Source organism: Polyodon spathula, chromosome 2, assembly GCF_017654505.1.
Source record: "Polyodon spathula isolate WHYD16114869_AA chromosome 2, ASM1765450v1, whole genome shotgun sequence".
Taxonomy (NCBI): Eukaryota; Metazoa; Chordata; class Actinopteri; order Acipenseriformes; family Polyodontidae; genus Polyodon; species Polyodon spathula.
In genome coordinates this window covers 71,118,672-71,140,218 of record NC_054535.1, presented here as the reverse complement: position 1 = coordinate 71,140,218, position 21,547 = coordinate 71,118,672, and the positions used below count along the sequence as shown (strand labels likewise).

Sequence of the window (21,547 nt, the reverse complement as noted above, 5' to 3'; positions counted from 1 at the left end):
TAATATGTAAGAGCTTTCCTGTAGAATACAGCAGGGCACAGTACATGCGTTCAGAATGATTTAGGCACAAATTAAAGTGGCGACTGTATTAGTACCATTTACAGCACTGAATTGTATTATTTTTTTAAATGAAGTAGATTGTTCCTTCCTCCATCCCACCTGTGATTCACTCTTATTAGACAGAGTATATAAATATATAAATATCAATAATGAAGCCGCTGGTATTTGTTCATCATTAACCGTAACCCTAAATAAGAAAACAAAATCAATAAACGCTTGTGAGTGCAGTCAATAAATTAATCTTTGAATCGATTAAAACTTATAATTACAGCCACTTGTAACAGAACGTTTGTTTGTGCTGATAAATCCATTGAAATCAACTGAAACACCTCTTTACTCAGCTGTCTGGAGAGTTTCTTATTACTCCCAACAAGCTGCAGTGGTCAATACTGAACAGGAAGTGCAGCAACTGCCCTTCACAGGAAGACCAAAGCACAAGTGTTACAGTTTGTGTCAAAGAGTGTTGATCCCAAAGCCTCTTCTGTGCACATGACACTTCCACTCTAACATTTTAATGATAGGATCATGAGTGAGAAAAAACTACTTTGAGAAGTGGAGCTCTGTGTGTGTGTGAATACCAACAAATACCCTTAGTTCAATGGAACACTGCAGTTGAATAGTAAAACAAGCAAGCAGTTCTGTGGGAAGGGTTTATTTTGTACTGTTAGTTGGTACACTGGGTCCTGGGAGCTGCACGGAGCAGCTGAATAGCTTGAAGAGATGCAGCTTTCAATTGTCACTTTTATATGAAGTGCTACAGAAAAAAAAAAATATATATATATATATAAAGACTGTCCTGCTTTAGCATTACACTTAAAAGCAGTTTTCAAAGCAGAGATCCACAGAGATTTGAAAAGTACTTCCTGTTGTCAGACACCCAGCATGCTTTCTTTGAATACAAGCCTGGTGTCTGTATTCTGATTTTGTGTTTATGCTGGTGCCTTGAGTGCAAACACCAAGCCTGGATCTCCCACTCCCTCGGTACATTCCAGTCTTCTTTGCTTCTTCATTAGTAACATTCCCTCAAGAGTGAAGAGAAACCACAGGCTTCTCCTTGGAATTTCATCAGGAACTACTGTATACACAAGCAATTTTACTTCTCAAGACACTGGAGAGGGAGGTCATTCTTCACGACACTGGAGAGGGAGGTCATTCTTCAAGACACTGGAGAGGGAGGTCATCCTTCAAGACACTGGAGAGGGAGGTCATCCTTCAAGACACTGGAGAGGGAGGTCATCCTTCAAGACACTGGAGAGGGAGGTCATCCTTCAAGGCACTGGAGAGGGAGGTCATTCGACTTTTTACAGCTTGGCTTCACATTAGAAATGTGCTTTACTTTGCTGGTCAAGCCTTTAAAACAAGCCTGATTATGTTTTGTGGATCTATTTGTTATTAGGTTGTTATTAGGTTAACAGAGACAGGAAGTCTAAAGGCACAAGGCAGCAGTGACAGCTGCTCTATTAGGTCACTGCGAACGGCTATTTCTTGTTGAGGCTCAAGTTTATCCAGGGGGACATCCCAAGGCAACCAAGGCAGGCCAGTCTATGGTAGATATCTTTATCACAGGATCATTTTAACATGTTGGATGCATAATAAAGACTAACATATCAAAACACTTTTTATACAATGCAATAAGGCATATAACAAATATGTGTAAGCATACAAAATATAACTTCCTGTTCTAATATACTTCCTGTTTTATGTTTTTTTCTAATATAGTCCCACCAACCTACATACCTCCCTCTCTATAGACAAACCACTGCAGTGTTTTACTTGATTTGCTGATAAATACCAATAAAGATGATCTACAGTACTAAGCTCTATGTAACTCCTTGGTGTCTGTGTGCCTTGTTTTCTCAGTAAGGTCAGGGTATAGTCACTGGACCCTAAACCACTGTGAAAACAACAGCGGCGCACAATCCGACTGGAGCAGGACTGCAGTGGGTGGCTGGTGTGTGTTTCTCTTGGGATTGCAGTATCTGAGGAGCAGGATTACAGTGGGTAGCTGGAGTGTGCTTCCATTGGTATTGCGGAAACAGGGCTAGCTGTTGTTCAGAGTTGGGGAGAGGAGGGGGGGCGGTGGAAGGGGGCCTCTTAGGCGCTGTCATATTTCTGCAGGGTCTCCTCCAGTTTGTGTGTGACCTTCTGGTAGAAGCAGATCTGCTGCTGCAGGAAGTGCTGCATCTGGGCCTTGAAGTCACGCACGCGGACCTGGTGGAAGTGCTGGATCTCTGCCAGCGTGGTGAAGGAGATGATGTTGCAGCGCTCGCTGATGCCCTCTGCCTGCTGTGCCTCCATCTTCCCCTCCTCCACATGCTTCTGGCTCTCCTTCACTTTGGTGAGGGCTCCTGCAAGCACAAAAGAACAAGCCAGTTAGACAGACAGTCACTGAAGGCTTCCTGTCTCCACTGCAACTGCAGCGGTTACACTTTGCTTACTGTGTATATGGTTCAAAGTTATACAGCTGTACTCATTTTGCATAAGAGTGGTCCTACAGTAAATACAACCAGGATGCAGTGCAATTCAAATAGATAATACAATACACTGCACAGATCCAAGCAGATAAATCAATGGGAATCTAACAGCAAGTACAAAGGTACTGTTCAGAAGAACACTTGTGTACACACCAGCTTATTTGTTTGATCTGTTGCTTCGAGTGAATAGCTGAGATGATGGGACTGTAGGAACAATCAGTGTGAAGGCAGGGCAGTCCCACAAGGCTCCAGACCAACAATTTGTAGATAATGTTTCTGTGTTTCTGAACTCATGCCACAGAGCAATAAGTACAGTGGTATCATTTGTGGTGTTCTCCCACTGAAAGCTCCCATCCCAGGCACTGCCAGGCGACTGTATTTGGTTGTATTCTCCACTGTGTTTACAGAGCTTTTTATAGCTCACGTTTGACCCTGACCTTCCTCTCAACCTCATCCCAGACCACGCAGCAGTGAGTCACCTGTCAGTACAAACTATACTGCCACAGAACTGAAAGGTAGTAGTTTAGCCAACAATTTCAGTCCTGACTCTGCAATTTCACACAACTCGTTCTGATGCATTCGCACATTTACATAGGAAATAAGTAAAGCAGCTGCACTTAGCACACCCTACAAAACGAGAGAACCAAGGACAAAGTATACTATACATACACAAGGAACAGCTACAACACGCCCTGTTAAACTAGAGTATACTGTACACACACAAGGAAAATATATAACACACCCTATGAAACCAGAGAACCAAGGATAGAGTACACCGTACATAAACAAGGAGCTGACACTGCAAATAAAGGGAGTGTGTTTTCTGTAAAGGTCTTCTACAGTACAGCACAGCACAGCACAGCACAGCGAGGTTTACAGCTGCACTCCATTTGAAAGTCATGGTTCAATCGCAGAACTTAATTACTGTAGACACTATCTATTGTAGATTTGTTTCTAGCAAACTACATCATAGTACCGTGAAACAATAGACAATGATTTTACAGCCATCAAAAGGCTGGCACAATGCATGACCTTCACTGTATAAACCAATCCCTCTATTTGACCTGTACGCAGCTTACAGGCTAAACTTTATACCAATAAAAACTGGTACGCTGCTCGAGTCAGCCTTATGACAGCTGGAATGATTGCTCAACAAAGAGTAACACAGCAGTACAGCAATGCTTTGTATATAGCATTTTAAAGAGTAAGTAGCGGGGTAACCAGGTTCCTAAAAATACAGAGTTACATGCCCCCATGTGTTGCTACAACTGTTTACATAATGGACCTGGCATTTCTCTTATAGTTAACATCCTGATAACTTTTTACACTTATAACCTTTAAAGTATGTTTCAACGCTCTGTTTTTTTTTAAAAATCGCTCTTCCTGCAGTGATTTAGAGTACAGATCTCAAACCCCAGGGCACTTAGAAAAGAGCTTCAAAACAGACTTTAAAGTTGTAAGTAAGAAGTTGTCAGGATGTTAACCATGAAAAGAAAAATGACAGATTTGTTATTTCAACAGTTGTAGCAACACATGGGAATGTGTAACGCTAGATTTTTCAGAACCTTGCTATTCGTTAAGCTGCTGTAATTAATGTCAGTGCCATACAAAACCACCTCATATAAAAATGTAAATATTAAAGGGGTTAATGAACATTTAATAAGATCTGTACATCGATACATCTTTAATGATGTTATCGTTGCAATCAGTAACGGACAACAACTACAGAAACCGGATTATGTCCAGCATTTAAACAGACAGCAATACCAGTAATCCATCCACACACACGCACACACACACCTGCATAGTATCCAGCTGGGTGTTTGCATGGATTGCGTTTGTCTGTGCTTGGACACATTGTTTGCCCTGTTATGGAAACCAAGAAGCATTGTTTGGTGCCTGTAGATAAAGTACTACTTTACGTATTGGTCTCAACACAAAGCAGTTTTGCACAATGTTTGCCAAGTCAAATCTAGCTTTCAAAAGTCATTTGATTACAACAGTATGAGCACTCAGGACTTACTGTCTGTATACAGTAGAACAGTACAGCCCATGCTCGCACTGCAGTGATGTTACAGCACAGTACCACTGTACTGTTAAATGCGCAGCTGAGGTACAATAGGAAATCCTTATGTTTGACTCAATGACATGCATTGCAGAAGAGCTACCAGCCACAAAACCCAAATCACTGAATTGCTTTGTTTCTAGGAAATCCGTTAACAGCTACAGCATCCTGTGGAACTGAACATGATTCCGAGTGAAGATCCTCAAAGAGGTTTAAATAAGCAGCAGTTTTCATCCCGTTTCCTGTTTTTGTCCAGTCCTTCAGTTAGGATGAAATCTCATTCCTTGCTATTTGGAAGTGTGTCAAGGGCATGCGAGCAGATAAGAATGTAGGAACAGCACAAAACTTTGCTGGAGTGGAGTACTGAACAGAATTCAAAACACCAGGAAACTGCATCTGTGCAGCTATTCCCAGACACAGCCCATTCAAAAAGGTTCCCGTGCTTCCCGTCTTATCACGGAGATACACTTACTATGTGGAATTGTGTTTTTAAAGCTGCAATCTTTCTTTATGTTTGTTACAGTACATCTGCCGACTTCTTCTGAAGCCCAGACTAGGGTAATCTACCACGATGAATCAGCGTACGAGTTCAGCGAGTCACCGCAGATGTACAGTAATAATCACTTTATTGTTGTATAAATGGTAAACTCACACAGGATCTTGCTCACACAGGCTGGCCCTATTAAGATCTATTAAGCGGGTGGGGTTTGGTATGAAAAATCTGCAGCTGTGTCTTTGAATCACCATTACAAATTTGAGATCAATCCAACACAGTGTTCACAAGTTATAGCCCTTGCAGCAACAAGCTTTTAAAACAAGAAAGCGTATAAAACAAATGTATCCATCTGTTCCAAACCAATTGGCCTAGCCGCCTTCCCACTCCCAACTTGTATCGGTTAGGTTCAGGAGCTGCCACTCTCCCTCCTCAAGCAGTCCTGGCACTTCAGAGCAGCTCCAGTGAGGGCTGTGAAAGAGGCTCACACAGTGGAACTGTAACCACACCCCATTCATCAGAACACTGTGCTTTAACCTCTTCATGTTAGCGCTGAACAGAGGGACTGTGTTCAATCGCTGGCAGTAGAAAAACTGCTATGGAATGTTTCTGATTTAAAGCAGATTCTTTTCAGCAGTATTGTAATTAACAATGACAAGCTGATTACAGTGCACAACGTTAGACAGAATCCGTAATACTAGATGACCCCTCAAGTTTGCTAATAATTATGCTGATGCAGTTTTAAGAAATGTAACGAAAGCAAGACTTCACTTCTCAGTATTCTAGTGCTTAGTGTTCTGGCACAGAGAGCTAAGCACACATAGTTTTCAATATTGAATTAAGTTAGTGAGTTCAGGGAACATAAGGAACATATATACAGTCTTCTAAATGAAACAAAAAAATAATTATGATTTATGAATTTAAAAAGCACTTGGTCTCCTTTAATATAGGAGCAGTGGGGGGTGCCTGCCTGGTTGTCTTTTGATATTTATTTAATTTTGATTTTGTGGATTATATTGCTATGCCTTTGTTCTTTGTCCTTTTAGACAGAAAAAAGTTTCTGTTTGTGGCTTACTGTTTGTTTCATATTGTTAAAAGTGAATACAGAAAAAAAAAAAAAGGTATTTATATACTGTGACATTTAAGCCTTTGTACTTTATAGGAACCCCCTTTGGAAGCTTCAGTGTTTTGGTTGAGAGTCCTGGACCCTGAATGGGAAAAGGTTTGGGAGAGCCCAGGTGAAACTTTCAATTTAGCGTGAAGTGGGTTACAGATACATTTTCAACAGAGAAAAATAACAGACCCAGTAACCACAGGTATTTAACTGCTGTACACACAGTCACTACACTGTAGGTACAAGCCACCTGAAAGCTCCTTCCAAAATACAGTAGTATTACAGTATAGATTGCAAAATGCAATCTGTGTTTTAACCCTATTCCATACTACAGCTGTAATAATTAGAGCAAACATGTACCAAATAAGTATTCTTACTGAGTTTCATTGCAAGTCCACACACTCCAGAGTCCCCCAGCTACTCCACAGCTACTGTACCAGAGCACCAGGCTTCATCTCAATTCTCTGTACTGTATGTTTTTACAAGGTCACTAGGGACAGTAACAATGCCTTGTTGTACATTTTTCCAAGAACTACAATCTATGATATACAGTACCATGAAAAAATATTTACCCAGTCTGATTTTCTACATTTTTCACATTTAATTTGGTCAGATCTTTTTGGGGGTTATAGTAGTATATAGAGGGAGTCTGAGAGAAAAAAAATGACACCTAAGTTTGGTGCGTCTTTCATTTGTTTGGTGTGCAAGGTAATCAAATACGCAATCTTCAGGTGTGAAAAAAGTTACTGACCCTCCTAGTTAACTCAACCCAATTAAAGGGATAATTAGTGTCATCTGTTTGATTACTTTAGTTAACAATCAGGCCTGATTTGGGCCAGCCCTGCCCAGTATAAATCTGAGTAACTCTGGCCTTACCATCAGAGTGAAGTTGTCAGCACACAGGTTCTACAGGCACATCATACCACGATCAAATTAAATTCCTGAAGACCTCTGGAAAAAAAGTTGTTGATGCCTATCAGTCTGGAGAGGGTTACAAAGCCATTTCTAAGGCACTGGGGCTCCACCAAACCACAGGTCAGAGCCATACTGTCCAAATGGAGAAAGTTTGGGACAGTAGTGAATCTTCCCAAAAGTGGCCGTCCTGCCAAAATCTCTCCAAGAGCAAGGCATAAAATCGTCCAGGAAGTCACAAAGAACCCTACAACAACATCCAGGGATCTGCAGGCCTCTCTTGCCTCGGCTAAGGTCATGACTCCACCATCAGAAAGACACTGGGCAAAAATGGGATTCATGGCAGAGTATAAAGGCGGAAACCACTGCTCACTAAGACGACCATGAATGCTCATCTCAAGTTTGCCAAAAAACACCTGGATGATCCTCAGATGAGTCAAAAGTGGAACTTTTTGGCCAACATGGGCCCCATTATGTCTGGTGAAAACCAAACACTGCATTCCACAGTAAGAACCTCATACCAACGGTCAAGCATGGTGGTGGTAGTGTCATGATTTGGGGATGCTTTGCTGCATCAGGACCTGGACGACTTGCATTCATTGAAGGAACCATGAATTCTGCTCTGTATCAGAGAATTCTACAGGAGAATGTCAGGCCATCCGTCCATGAGCTGAAGCGCAGCTGGGCCATGCAGCAAGACAATGATCCGAAACACACAAGCAAGTCTACATCAGAATGGTTGAAGAACAAGAAATTTAAAGTTTTGGAATAGCCTAGTCAAAGTCCAGACCTAAACCCCATTGAGATGTTGTGGCAGGACCTGAAACGAGCAGTTTATGGTCAAAAACCCACAAATGCCACTGAGTTGAAGCAGTTCTGCATGAAGGAGTGGACCAAAATTCCTCCACAGCGCTGTGAGAGACTGATCAATAAAGAGACTTTCACGTCATTGTATTATATATTTCAGACCTGTGTGTAACCTATTGTTAAGGTTATACTGCAGGATGGCTTTACTGTTTAAACAATACAAGTTTAAACAATCCTTCACTCCACAACCCTAACTCCACAATCCTAATCCTTCACTCCACAACCCTAACCCTTCACTCCATAGCAATGGTTCCACTGCACATCACAGCTTCAATCCTTCACTCCAGTGTGATGGTTCTACTGCACGTCACAGCTTTGGTGAAGATACTGCACAACATGTTACACGTTTAAGAAAAGCCATATAAATATGTTCTCAGAATACAAAGACAGCCAGGTTTCCTGTGGCTGTCTCATTTGAGCTCCACTGCCACGGGTTCTTTGCATAATTTAACTTTTTTTTTTTTTTTTTTTTGTGGCTGGAAAAAAAAATAATTAGATTACGATACCTAGCAGACAAGGAACCGGTCTACTTCATTTACAAACTGAGATATCCAGGAGCTTCCTTTAAGGAAACCCTCACATTGTGTCCAGGCAGTACTGTGTGTTCAGAGTTGTATTATTTCTGATGGTGTGTCCACAGTAACATGCTTTCGGATACAGTAGCGCTTTATTCAGCTATTTGTCGCTACTTTATCCTGCCTTTCACTGTTGCTTTGCTTTCTTATTCAACAGCAGCACTTTATTATGGTTTTATTCTAAATTAGCTTGTTTGTAGCATAATAAAATAAATAAAAAAAGCTCAGTTATCTATGTGATGGACTGCATCTGTCAGTGACTACTCCAGGGTTCAGCTGCTTGGTGCAGTAAGATTTGTTGCTCTGGTTTCTCATGTGAACACTTCTTTGACAGCAGAGACAGAGGCTGTCCGTTGGTCTGCAATCCTCCTGTTCAGGAAATGGCTTGCAGCAATGAGGCAACATTCAAATTGACATTTCAAGTTCGAAAAAACAGAAAAGCCTGATAATTGATATATTTTGCTGTGGTAAAGTCGCACTCAAAAAAGTGAAACAGCTTTTTCATGTAATACACAGTGAAGCTGTTAGAGGCTTGTTTTACGGTCCTCATCAGAGTACAATTCATATATTATTGACTAACCAGAGCAGAACGAGGGTTTGAGCCAAGAGAGAAGGAGAAGCACTTCACATATTTCATAGAGCCAACAGCAGCACAGACCCTGTCACAGCCATGGAGAAGTACAAGCAATTACAGAAAACAGTGCACAAACCCTGTCACAACCATGGAGAACTACAAGCAATTACAGAGCACAGTGCACAGACCCAGTCACAGCCATGGAGAAGTACAAGCAATTACAGAACAGTGCACAGTCCCAATCGGGAGGATGATGGGAAATGTAGTTCTGAGAGGTCCATTGAGGCAGGGAATGCAATTTAAAAGTTTTAAAAAAGTGGTCAAAATTTTAAAAAAATAATAATAATAAAACAATACACACGCCTTATGTAAACAGTTGCAGCAAGACATGGAAACATGTAACAATAAAATAAAAAGGTCCTTATGTACCCTTTTAACTACCGTACCTTACTCTGCAGCTTGAATTGCTGTACTTCTAATCTAAAAGAATATTATATTGTACATCTCAACCAAAAGACTGCCCTTTAACTACAACCCATTACACATTTTTTTTACTGGTAAAGTCATCTGTCAGTCAAATGTGGTAGACATGGCAACCAATGAAAACATTCCACCTTGGTTGTTCAGTATCATCTCCAATGGATTGTAAATCACCTTGCATTTCACCTCTCCTCTCCCTAACAAAAGACATTCTCCAAAGACGGGAACCTTAGCACCGATGCACAGCACTGTATAATGAACTGTTCTGGTACAACTGGACAGATACGAGTCTTTGTGAAACAGATCTTTTCTGGCACAGTATACCATGCTTGTTACCTGGCTACTGTAAAATTCAGTGAGTTTGAACCAAGGAGCTGCCTGGGATTAGTCATGCGCACCACTCATATCAAACATTCAACAGGCAGCCATCTACACAGGCTCTGACATCTAGAGAGATCGCATTTCACGGTTTCCTCTGCACTGGGCACACACTGCTCACAGCAGCAGAAAGCACCTGGCTCAGGCTGCAACATTACTACAATGTGGTTCACAAGTTAACAGCACACGTTCATTTCAACACACACTTCTGTATCTTGTGCATTCACTAAATGTTAAAGCCTGCAGTATGCTGTCTATGTCCATAATTGGAACAGGTGGCTGTGTTATGGGTCTGTAGCAAGGGTTACATTAGCAGAGGGTTTCTTCAAGCTGCCGTTTCTATAGGCGTGTTCCCTGCCGTATCCAAACAACCTAGAAAAGCATTAGCAAGTTCAGGAGTGCAACACAGAAACACCAGACACAAAAAGCGCCTTCTTGCAGTCCCAAACTCGCTGTCTCTGTCTGTTTGAACCCGACTCTTATCCCCAACATAAAATGAAACCCTTTTCTGCTGTCCTCCGACAGGTGGAATGGGTGCAATTTACATAAAAGTGGCGGAAAAACTATTCAGAATTTAAATGAGAAACCTTTATGCTAATGATGCAAATAACACTGTTTACATCATTTCAGGATTTCAATCAGTGGACAGGTGGGATTGAAAGGTAGCAAAGGCAGAGAAAAACCAAACAGACGTGCGTTTCAGGAGATACGGAGAAAGAAGAGACATTTAATAGAACACAATAATAAAGCAAGTACACCAGGACAAAGAGACAACAAGTACAGTTAGAGAGGTCTTATTTAGATGTAGCTTCGCTTTTTTTTTTTTTTTTTTTTTTTTTTTTAATGTATACTGTATTCAATTATAGTTTTGGTTCTGCAAGCTATTTCATGCCAAAATGAAAAATACATTAATAAATTAATTAATGCATAAATAAATAAATAAAGATATTTAATTATTTATTCATGTATTCATTTATTGTTTATTTTTCATTTTGGCATAGCAGCTACATTATCCCTTTCACCCTCTAAAATCACAGCTTCCTCTAGCAGTACATTGTGCTCCATCGCCAAAGTAGTCAGAGTCACTGCACCCACACTTTTTTTTTTTTTTTAGATGGAGCCTGTTTGAAATAGGTTTCTATCTCCATGAGGACTTTGTGAAATAGGTGGAACCATTTTAGACAGAAAATGCTCAATCCAACCACATTAACCTTTAGGTTTTTGCCCACTTCATTTGCATAATATTGGGGTTTTGAAACTGTTCCCCTTCCTGAACATTTCTGATTTTTGCTCGGAACACAAAAAACAACAGACTCAGATTTCCTGCTCGGTTGCCAAGAGACCAAAACAATCCTTTCCCTTTACTGTAAAACAAAATGACTGAAAAATAAAGGCATCGTGCCCAAGAGGAACTCAACACCTTTCCTTGTTTAAAGTTTGTTTTAACCCCTGTTTGAAGCCCCATACTGATGAAGTCGCTGCTCTACAGTGCAATGTGAGATCTGCAGTGAAGGACTGGCTTAAAACTTTTCTGGGGTCTGTGAAGTGTGGCTTTCTGGATGGGCTGATATACTAACTGCATCAACCAAACAGGAGCACTGTGAAACTCCCAGGTATAGTGTGGCTTTCTGGATGGGTTGATATACTGCATCAACCAAACAGGAAAAACGTGTTAGCGTTTTTCTTCAGCCGTTTTCCTGTTTTTGTTCTGCTTCATCTAGTGAACACGTATTGCCAATGACAGAACCTGGAGCCTTTAACCCAGGCGCATGTCACGGGACGGATAAACAAGCAATAATAACAAGCAATATAGTGCCGACGGAAAAGAAAGGTGGATTTATTTTATACAATTAACCAACAGGAAGACTCCCCATCCTCTGCTGATGTTCTCAGTTTAGCATTACGTGCAACTGTCCTTTCGCTCGCCTCACAGGACCGGACAGGCAATACATCTGTCTCATAAAAGGAGGTTTTGATATTGCTGTACTCTGCAGTGAGTAAGTAAGCAGCAGGTTAAGAAAAAGACACACCAATGCAACAATATATATAGCCCTGTACAGAGCATACTTGTGCGCACGTTGGACACTGCTGAAGATATAAGGAATTCAGCAACAGAGAAGGGCTTGCGTACCCAGTCATTTAACAAAGTATTTCCACTGATCGCATTCTACAATGTTCTGTTACTCTTACATCCACATAGACTGCAACAGTATTGTCCATTCAAAGTCACGACCAGAATCTAAATGTTGCCATAACCATGTACTAAGATGAAAGAGAAGTGCACTGTGTCTATTATTATTATTCTACTGTGACTGAATTAGACAAGCTCATTTCAATTAATTTCAAATCAACAAACCGTGCCAAGAGCTCTAACCTGGAACCACAGTGGACCTGCCATTACTGATACAAGCCATGTACTCCTATCATGGTATACTGATAAATCTTAATGTATTTAATCTTCATGACAGTCTAACACATGCAGAGCTGCTAATGCAGAACCGCTATACTCTGCTATCAAAGCACTTTCAGAGTTAGAAATCTGCACTGTGTGCCCATGCTGGAGGAAATTCCTCCTTCTACAATGTTATTACTGTATTGCTTTTTATTATTATTTCATTATTTAGCAGACGCTTTTATCCAAAGTGACTTATAAATATTAAGCAAAATATAAAAATAATAAAACTAAACATTTTAAAATGTTTCTTCTAAAGGAAAAAGAAAATCGAAAAAAAAAAATAAGGATACAGAGAAATGGCAGATGAAAAAGACATTAAAAGCAAACGAAGAATTATAAACAATTAAAATACCAACATAATGAAACCAACTAATAAAATAACAACACATAACACAGAAACACCCAGGCGAGCCTGTGTCCTTTCCCAATGTTCTTGCAAGACTGCCGCACATGCTGCCGCTCACACCGGCAGGGACGATGAAGGATACTGGTAGTGACATCACAGAGGGAGAAGGTGACCAAAAAGACAGATTAACATTCACAAAGACAGGCCGATTTTTAATAATAAAATGCCTTGTATTGGTGTTGTAGCTGGTTTCTCCAATCAGGCAAACAAGCAATATTAATAATATTTTTTTCTGTTTTTGGTCAAATTCCATGTCATGGGCTCTTAAAACACTGTTTTGTTTATTCCCGAAATAAATAGTATAGAACGTGGACACCACATTTTATTTATTTATTTTCATTCCTTGCCATTGTCGTTTCATCACAGTAAATACAGCCATAGACATGTTCTCATCAAGTAATAACATGAGGTTTACTTGTGCCTTTGTAGCTGAACAAGCAAACGAAAACTAAAATTTAACTTAACTCTCATCAGGGTGGGGGTATTTTAGTGCAACAGAAGAGTCTGCATTCTCATCGGGGTGGGGGGCATGTGGTTAATGCGTTTGTTCCATCAAAAGTTCTCGATTATAAATACAGTATTTTAAATGCAGAATTCCCATGAATTGGCAATTTGCATAATGGCAATTTAGACTCCTGTTTGTACTTCTCTCCTCTATTTCAAACTTAGAAATAACTTATGTTATCATTTTATTCACTGTTATATTCACTTTAGATTCCCCCCAGTACTGTTTTATTTTTCATTTAAGTTAACACCCCCCAGCACACACTCGCGTGTGCTACAGTATCAGTTCAACAGTGTGTGTATTCTACACGTCATTGTTTTGGTAAATGACATTACTAATGCTAACTAAGATTTTAAAGAAAGAAATAAATACATAAAATAAAAAAGTAGGCCCTGGTCCCTAAATTGGTAAAAATACTTAAATGAAACTAAAAAAAAAAAAAAAAAAGGCTAACTAAAACATAACAAAACCTGAAGATACGGTACAATGAAACAGGACCCCCCTGAAGCTACAGTACAATGCAATAGGACCCCCCCTGAAGCTACAGTACAATGCCCCCCCCCAGTTTCCCTGAATAACCATTGTTAGCATTCTGTTGGTTTTCTCTCACATTTCAGAAGCACTGCATGTAACCTGTAATGTGTATGGTTAAGAGTGTGTGTTCAAATTATTTCTTGTTTCCATGGAAAGCCCAGCCCAGAAAGCTGGATTGTATTCTCGTCTATCCTCCTCATACTGTACAGCTATCCTTTCAGACAGCAGCTGCACACATGTGAGCCAGCCTGAGCAAACAACGATGTGACATCAAAGCTGGCCTTCATTGCTGTGTAGACAGTCAAAGTCAGGAGGCCTATGGTATAGTGATCCTGCTGTCTGAAGCATATAACCCTGTTTCTACACTCAAACTAATTTATAGAGACTCCTGGTTTTACTCAGCCTTTGCCCTAGACTAGAGTAAACATGTATACTTTTCTGAACCTCAAAACTGAATTGCCTCCCTAACTTTTAGAAACTATATGTTGTACTTGTTTTGAAGAATAAACCCCAGTACAGACAGTAAACTGTAACACTGACTTACAGAAGGACAGTACAGACAGTATACTGTAACACTGACTTACAGTAAAGGACAGGTGACCGCTACTGATACTGCATGACCTGTACAGTAGCTCACTGAAACCAAGAAGTGTTTTCTGATGTGCATTTTCTATTTCAGACAGGTTATTGAAATATTACGCAAGATTTCACTGAACACTTTTCATTCTTACAAAACGCAATTGCGTAACTTCTGTGGCTTAATTCATTTTACAGCTCACTTGCTTCCTTCTCCTGTAACATCTCACTCCCGTGAGCAGATCCATTTCCCTGTCTATCATGCTCACTTCAACAGCTCCGCTGTGCCACTTTTAAAGATTGCATGACTCCTCTGCTCACGGGAGTGAGACCTTACAGCAGAGCAGATCCATTTCCCCGTCTCTAATGCTCACTTCAACAGCTCCAGTGTGCCACTTTTAACGACTGCAAGCTCTTCGGATGTTCAATGGCTGTGTTGTAGACTTGAAAGTAATTGTAGCTACCGTAACATATATCTTACCTAGTCGGCACGCCAATGATCTACATAAGTGTGTGGTTTGTAAAGAAAAACATGCTATAGTAAACCTGTTTGTTCCTCTGTTCATCGTTTGCTAGCCTTGCCTTACAGGAACCTGTTACTACTGCACTTCCCTGGTCATTTCATGCCAGCAGTGTCTTCTGCATGTCAGTTACTAGGGGAAGCTGACTGCTTATTGACAGGAAAGAAGCCAGTGAAAGGGGTGGGGACAATTCCACTCTCAGGAGGCAAGACAGTCAAAAAGCATTTCTTTAACCTAGTGTAGTAGTGGAGAACATTGAGGAAACTATTTTGTTACACTAGTTGTGATTACAGAAAACTGGATGAGGAGGAGAGCAGCCAGAACCCTCCATCAGGTTAGGATTCACTACAATAAGAGGCACCGTTTTAAACACATGCAGCATCCTGGTTGTTTGAAGATGACTGCACACCCCTGTGAAAAGCCTACTTCTTGGAAAATGAAAGCCATATTCTATAACTGTACACTGTATCTTACACCTTGCAGGCTGCCAGTCATGGAAAAACACACAGAGTGGTCCAGAAGCCCACTCTTCAGCGAGCGTGACTCAGCCCTCAGACTGTGCCCTTGCTTTCCACAGCAATGCAAACAAGAAGCCAGGCGAGATAATGCTGGAGGGTGCTGACACGATCACACAGGGGAAGGGTAGAAAACCACATGACCCACAGTACTAGGTTAGTCTGGGACTAAGCAGGATCTGCAGCATGTGTATTTCAAAAGGATTTCTCATTCTTTTCTTCAGTTGAGGTGTTGAAACAGAGAGGTGTGAACAGACCAGCATCCCAGGGGGCACAGGGTGCAGGAGGGGGAATCTGATAGAATGGTTGTGTGGACAACATGAGAAGGCCTACTGCTTGTGAAGTGAAGGCAGTATGCATGACGTATACAATACATACGTGCTTTACAGGTGTTACACACTTTATTTTCAGAGAACCTAAAGTAAGCCCTAGAGCTAACAGAAGACAGTCTGCACCCAGCCCCAAGAGACGTCTGAGTCACTCCACTCACAGATCAGGATGAATGGATTGAACTTCCATTCAATGATCAGGTTCACACTGCTCAATAAACACTCCTGTCTACCATGAGGAGACTCACGCCCTCAAAATGGTAACCCAGTTGGGTCAGAGGTCTACGTCAAGGTCACCGACACATTTTGCTTGCAGGGTTTACATACAATAACCGCAAATATGAAGTGATAAACTACCTTAAATGTTCTCCGAGAGATATGTTTATTTGTATTTCTGCCCAATCTGTACATTTTTACTGGTCAGTACATAATCAAACTTAACCAAGAGAAGAATAGTTTGACAAGGAATCAATATCTCAAAGTCAATCAATCAATCAAAAAATGTATATTTAATATAGTGCCCCATATATACAAAGAGGAAGAAAGTGGATGCTTCTAATTTGCCTAGGTAGGGAGTTCCACAGTGTGGGTGCTAGATGGCTAAAAGAATGCGATCCATACGTGTCTATTATCCACAAAACACAAATTCACTCAATCCTGATACATTAAGATACAATGTGCCTAAGGACTTTCCAGAACATGCTTCAGAAATTCAGAATTATTGTAAGGGTCTCCTGTTTAAACACTAATAACTGCTGTGTAGTCTATATGTTATTAAAGAAATGTGTCCCAAATATACAGCCTAGACACCATATGAAGATAATGTAGTGTCTTGTTATTTCTTTAACAATATTATTTTTTTAATTAGTAAAGTGTTGCTGTTGAACTCATTATGCATGAACTTTTTGTTGTTACTGTAGGAGTGGCTGTTTTGAAAGGCTATTTTCTCTCCTGAAAAGATGAGGTCATGTGACCCATTCTTTGGGAGTGGTAATGCATTTGGCTACAGCACAAACAGCTGACTGAGCTGTTCTCTGCAGGAAAAATATAAATTAGACACCTGGAGAAGTAATCTGCTGCAAACGTCAACAGAAGTGCCATGGTGACCCTATTTCAGAATACAGTAAAGCAGTGTAGACATACTGTGTATAGAAAGCAGTGTAGAAATACAGTATATATAAAGCAGTGCAGAAATACTGTGTGTGTGTGTGTGTGTGTGTGTGTGTGTATATATATATATATATATATATATATATATATATATATATATATATATATATATAGAGATAGAGAGAGAGAGAGAGAGAGAGAGAGAGAGAGAGAGAGAGAGAGAGAGAGAGAGAGAAATGCAGAAATACAGTATATAGATAACCTTTCAGTATGCAGCTCTACTTTTTACTGCTTTGATAAGTACAATATCAATAATTCCTATGCTTTCACACTCCAGTCAGTGAGCAGATATTCAGCTCCCCTGTGGGTGTGGTGGGGACACTTCAGTTTATATAAACAACTCATTGGACTGGAATGAAACTTTTGGGAGCCGCTGAGTAGTTCAACAGGGTCAGGTTAGGGTAGTGATGACTGCATTCCCCCATCCTACTGCACAGTGAATGGAAAACAAATTCACTCTAATGAGTCTCGCTCATGCAGAAATCCCTCAACAATGACCCTCTGTACGTACACGTATACGATCAGACATACAGGACCCGCTGACCACGGGAACTGGAAAATCCACTGATAATTAAACTCACAGATCACTACACTGCACATCGCACCACTGTCAACTGCTCTGAAACACACATTGTACCTCTACTGTACAATTAAGTACTTTATGAATAATATACTACGTGTTCGTTAAACTGCAGAACCAAAGCATATTTATTAACGTTCTCACCCTACTGCGAGTGAACGCATTGACAGAGATGTCATTAAACTTAGTAAAAAATGAGAGAATGAATTCTTACACAGAAGCAGCGGCGTCCCAGTAGCATTTGCCGTGATTTATCTACAGAGCAATATGCTCACCGCTTCTAGAAAACCAATGCTGCAGTTTGCATTGCGTTGACAGAACCCTTTGTTTACCTAACCGTCCTACTATGATTTCTTATTACAGTTATTAATATCACTGTACAGGTACTCTACTGCAAAATGCCTTTTGAACGAAGATTGGGCCGGGTTACTGACCGATTATTATGGATTTACAGTTTTTACATTGGTTAATACAGTACGTACATATTCACTGCACTTGATTTTAAATTCTTCTCAAAGTATAAAAAAAAAAGCATTGTATTACCTTTCTGGACGTGGATGATGTCCGGGTAGTTTGCCAGGTGTCCCTGATATAGAGCTAACAAGTCCATCACTGGGTCAACGTCCTGTCTGGGCTGTTCTGCAAAATACTCCCCGATGGCATCATACGCGTCTCCAGTGTGTGCGAGGGCATGGTTCAGCCCCGCCGAGTACAGCTGCTGGTCGAGCTCGAACGCTTGGCTCAGGGATTTAAAAGCCTGGCCTACTTTCTGATATTCTTTCTTAAACCCAGCGATCTGTTTCCTTGCGAACTCGTTGGCAGTGGCGTTGAGCTGCAGCACACTGTCGTCCATCTTCTTAGTAAAGGTTTTAAAGCCATCGATTTTACTCTCCACGTCCTGCAGGTCGAGCGGGGCAGGCGGGGTGCTGATGGTAAGGAAGAAATTGGCCCCCACCATTTCATCCTTCTCCGCCTTCCTTTTTCCTTGCTTCCATGCTTTTTCGTCCGTGCTAGCGCAGGTCAAAAAATGCTGAAACACATCACACCTCGATAGGACTGGGTGGGTGGTCATGTGGTTCATCCACCAAATCAGCCCCTTTCTTCTTTTGGAAATGAAGTCTTCCTCGAACCTGCCCGTGGCTTGTTTCTCCGGTATATGTGGCACCGAAATAACAGGGAATTTCTCCACCAGGCGGGCATACAGCCAGTCGAAGTGCTTATACCTGCGGTTCACCTGGTTTTGCGTGTGCGTGGGCGTCAGCTTGTAAGACATGTAGCTTTTCATCCCCTTGAACTTGGTTTGCTTGGTTGGGTCGTCTATGGAGCACGTGAAGGGGTACGGGTTCTCCTGCCATGCGGGGCCATACTGACTCATCACCACGCAGATCTTGTCACCGTCTTTCACAAAGCCGGCAGCCTCCCCCAGTACAAACGCTTCTCCGCCAGATTTCACAAAGGTCGAGAACCTGTTGAGGTTTCTACTGACAGTCGTCGAGCCCTTGGCCGAATGATGCTGACCACTCCTGCTGTATACAGAGGAGTTATCGGACCGGGTGGAGAACCTGTATCGAGCGGCTCCAGTCGCATGGCTGTCAGGACTGCCGCCCCCCATCACCCCGGGTTCGTCCGCCACGGTCGAGCTGTCATCCCAGTCGTCATCCCAGTCATCATCGCTGCCTTGGCTCGCCTGGTAGTTCTGCTGCTGCTGCTGCTGTATAGGAACAGAAAGCGAAGTAAAGGCTGCCGGGGATTGGGTAAAATTTTGATTCTGGATCTGGCTCATGTAAGATGAAGTGTCGTATCCACAGGTGGGAACGTTGGCATACCTGGACGTGTTCCCATCGGCGGCTGCGTTGTTTAAAGAAGGGGCAGGCTCGCCTGTCTTAAGGATTTCCACGTAAGAAGCCGGGATGAGACCCCTAGCCCCATGGCTATTCACTCCTTCCAGCCAGCCTTCAATATCCGTCTCGCTGTCCAGGGTTACGATTTCATTTTCCTGCACGGAGATCTCCCCGGGATTTTCCGAATTGAAGTCATACAGAGCCCTCGCCCTCAGCGCCATAGTCCCAAACAAGGAAACGAATAATAGAACTCCCAGTGAATTACCACTCAGTCAGCAAAAACTCAACACAAGTGTAAGGACTTTGCGAAACAAACACCCCTCCTTCGACTTTCTTCTCAGTCTTACATCTTTTCTTTGTTATTAAAATTCGACTGATCCCGAGTCGTGTGCTTTCCATGTATTTCATACAATGCGTTTGTAAAAGTTGAATCCGACTTGCATCCAGTTCAGTTTTGCACAGGGTTTACTTGTAAATTGAAGCTCCTCCTGTGCCAGCTGCAGCACCCCTCTCGTTCTGAATAGCAACAGCACCACACGTAATCAGTCTGAGTAATCGAGGGCGGAGGTTGAATGGGATGTACATACAGTCAGGCAGCACTAATCGATCTGAGCTGTTTACAGTCATACATTGAGATGCAACGGTGTTTTAAAATATTATACATTGTATAATTCAAGTACAGAACTACTAGTCAGAGTTGTACGTGCATGTAACAGTAAAAGGGTTATATTAAACAAAATAATTTGAAAAGGTGGTAGCATTTGCCAATATAACCCCCACATAAATACTGTTAAATCTGAAATATACAGCAAATGTATTTGATTGTGTATCAGAAATAGTTGTTTAATACGTAATGTATGTTTTGCTAAATGTGAAAAATAGATTTGATCTGGAATAAACTCTTCATATGTACTTTACACATTTCTATCATATAGTAAGTTTAGAAACAAATGAAAACAGTACACACACAGGTACTAAGTGAGCCCAGAGTAATGCACAGTAAGCAACACAAATCTACTCATGCACAAAAATAAAAAAAACAGAATTCGTACAGATAAAACAGAAATGCGTTTCAGTGCAACAAACAACCACAATAACACGTGTCACCAGGTAAAGCACTGGTTAATGAGCAATGTGGCAGTCTATGAACAGATGCGGCAGGGACCGGTCACGTCTCCCTCGCTAATAATATTCACTTTGAAACCGACACAGCCTACACACATATCCACGCCTTTTTGTGTCTTTCCCAACCCTTTCGTAAAAATATTGTACACCTTGTGCTTTCATTATCTTTGAATGAGTACACGTGTAGTGCAGCTCAACACACCCTAACACAGGAAACCTACTTAATAATACTGGCCACCACCCCTCTGATTACAAAGCTCTCTCGGACACAGCACCCAGGTGGTACACATCACATGCGCACAAACAGCGGGAGCCTATGTCTAGCCGTTTTAACATTTTCTTCTCAATTGCTGATATGAAGAATGGCATTTTTTATATCATTGTAGTCTTATTTTTGATATCAAAAATACAATTCTTGATATAAAAAATGTCATTCTTGATATTAAAAACGCTGTTTTTGATATCAGAAATACAATTCTTGATATAAAAAATGCCATTCTTGATATCAAAAACGTAATTCTCGATTTTAAAATGCATACTAATGAGCATCTGTTTTGAATTATTGATATCAAAAATGCATACTAATAAGCATCCGTTTTGAATTCTTGAGATCAAAAATGCATACTAACTAGGTGATGAATTACACCCGGTCTTTATGTCAGTTTTGTGTTTGGCAAAATGTCCGAGAATTCTTGTGACATGGACAATGTTTTACGAGCAATTCATAGAAAATGCAATTACAGGCAGGATTAGAACTCGCAAGGCGCATTTAGTTTCAAATAATTAAGACAGAAGTAGTAATGTTCAGCTAAAGCATTCTGAATATATAGGTTATACAATGTGTTATTGCCATACAATAAATTGTTACATCTCTTTTTCTAGATCTTTGAAAAGACCTTTTTGTTAGTCACTAACTCGGATGCTTCGTTATTGTTAGCCATATCTGTTCTGGCCCGTTCTATAATTGAAAAAACCCGCCTTAATACAGCAAAAAATAT

General features: G+C 41.0%; 1 protein-coding gene across 1 annotated transcript; it reads right to left on the bottom strand.

The window, feature by feature from the left end:
- Positions 1 to 696: 696 nt before the first annotated feature.
- Positions 697 to 19,945, bottom strand: LOC121299830 (sorting nexin-18-like). Its single transcript, XM_041227949.1, has 2 exons — positions 18,127 to 19,945; positions 697 to 2,408 (listed from the first exon to the last, which is right to left on the bottom strand). The coding sequence occupies exons 1-2, from the start codon at positions 19,643 to 19,645 to the stop codon at positions 2,155 to 2,157; spliced, it is 1,773 nt and encodes a 590-aa protein (XP_041083883.1). The 5' UTR covers positions 19,646 to 19,945; the 3' UTR covers positions 697 to 2,154.
- Positions 19,946 to 21,547: the final 1,602 nt, after the last annotated feature.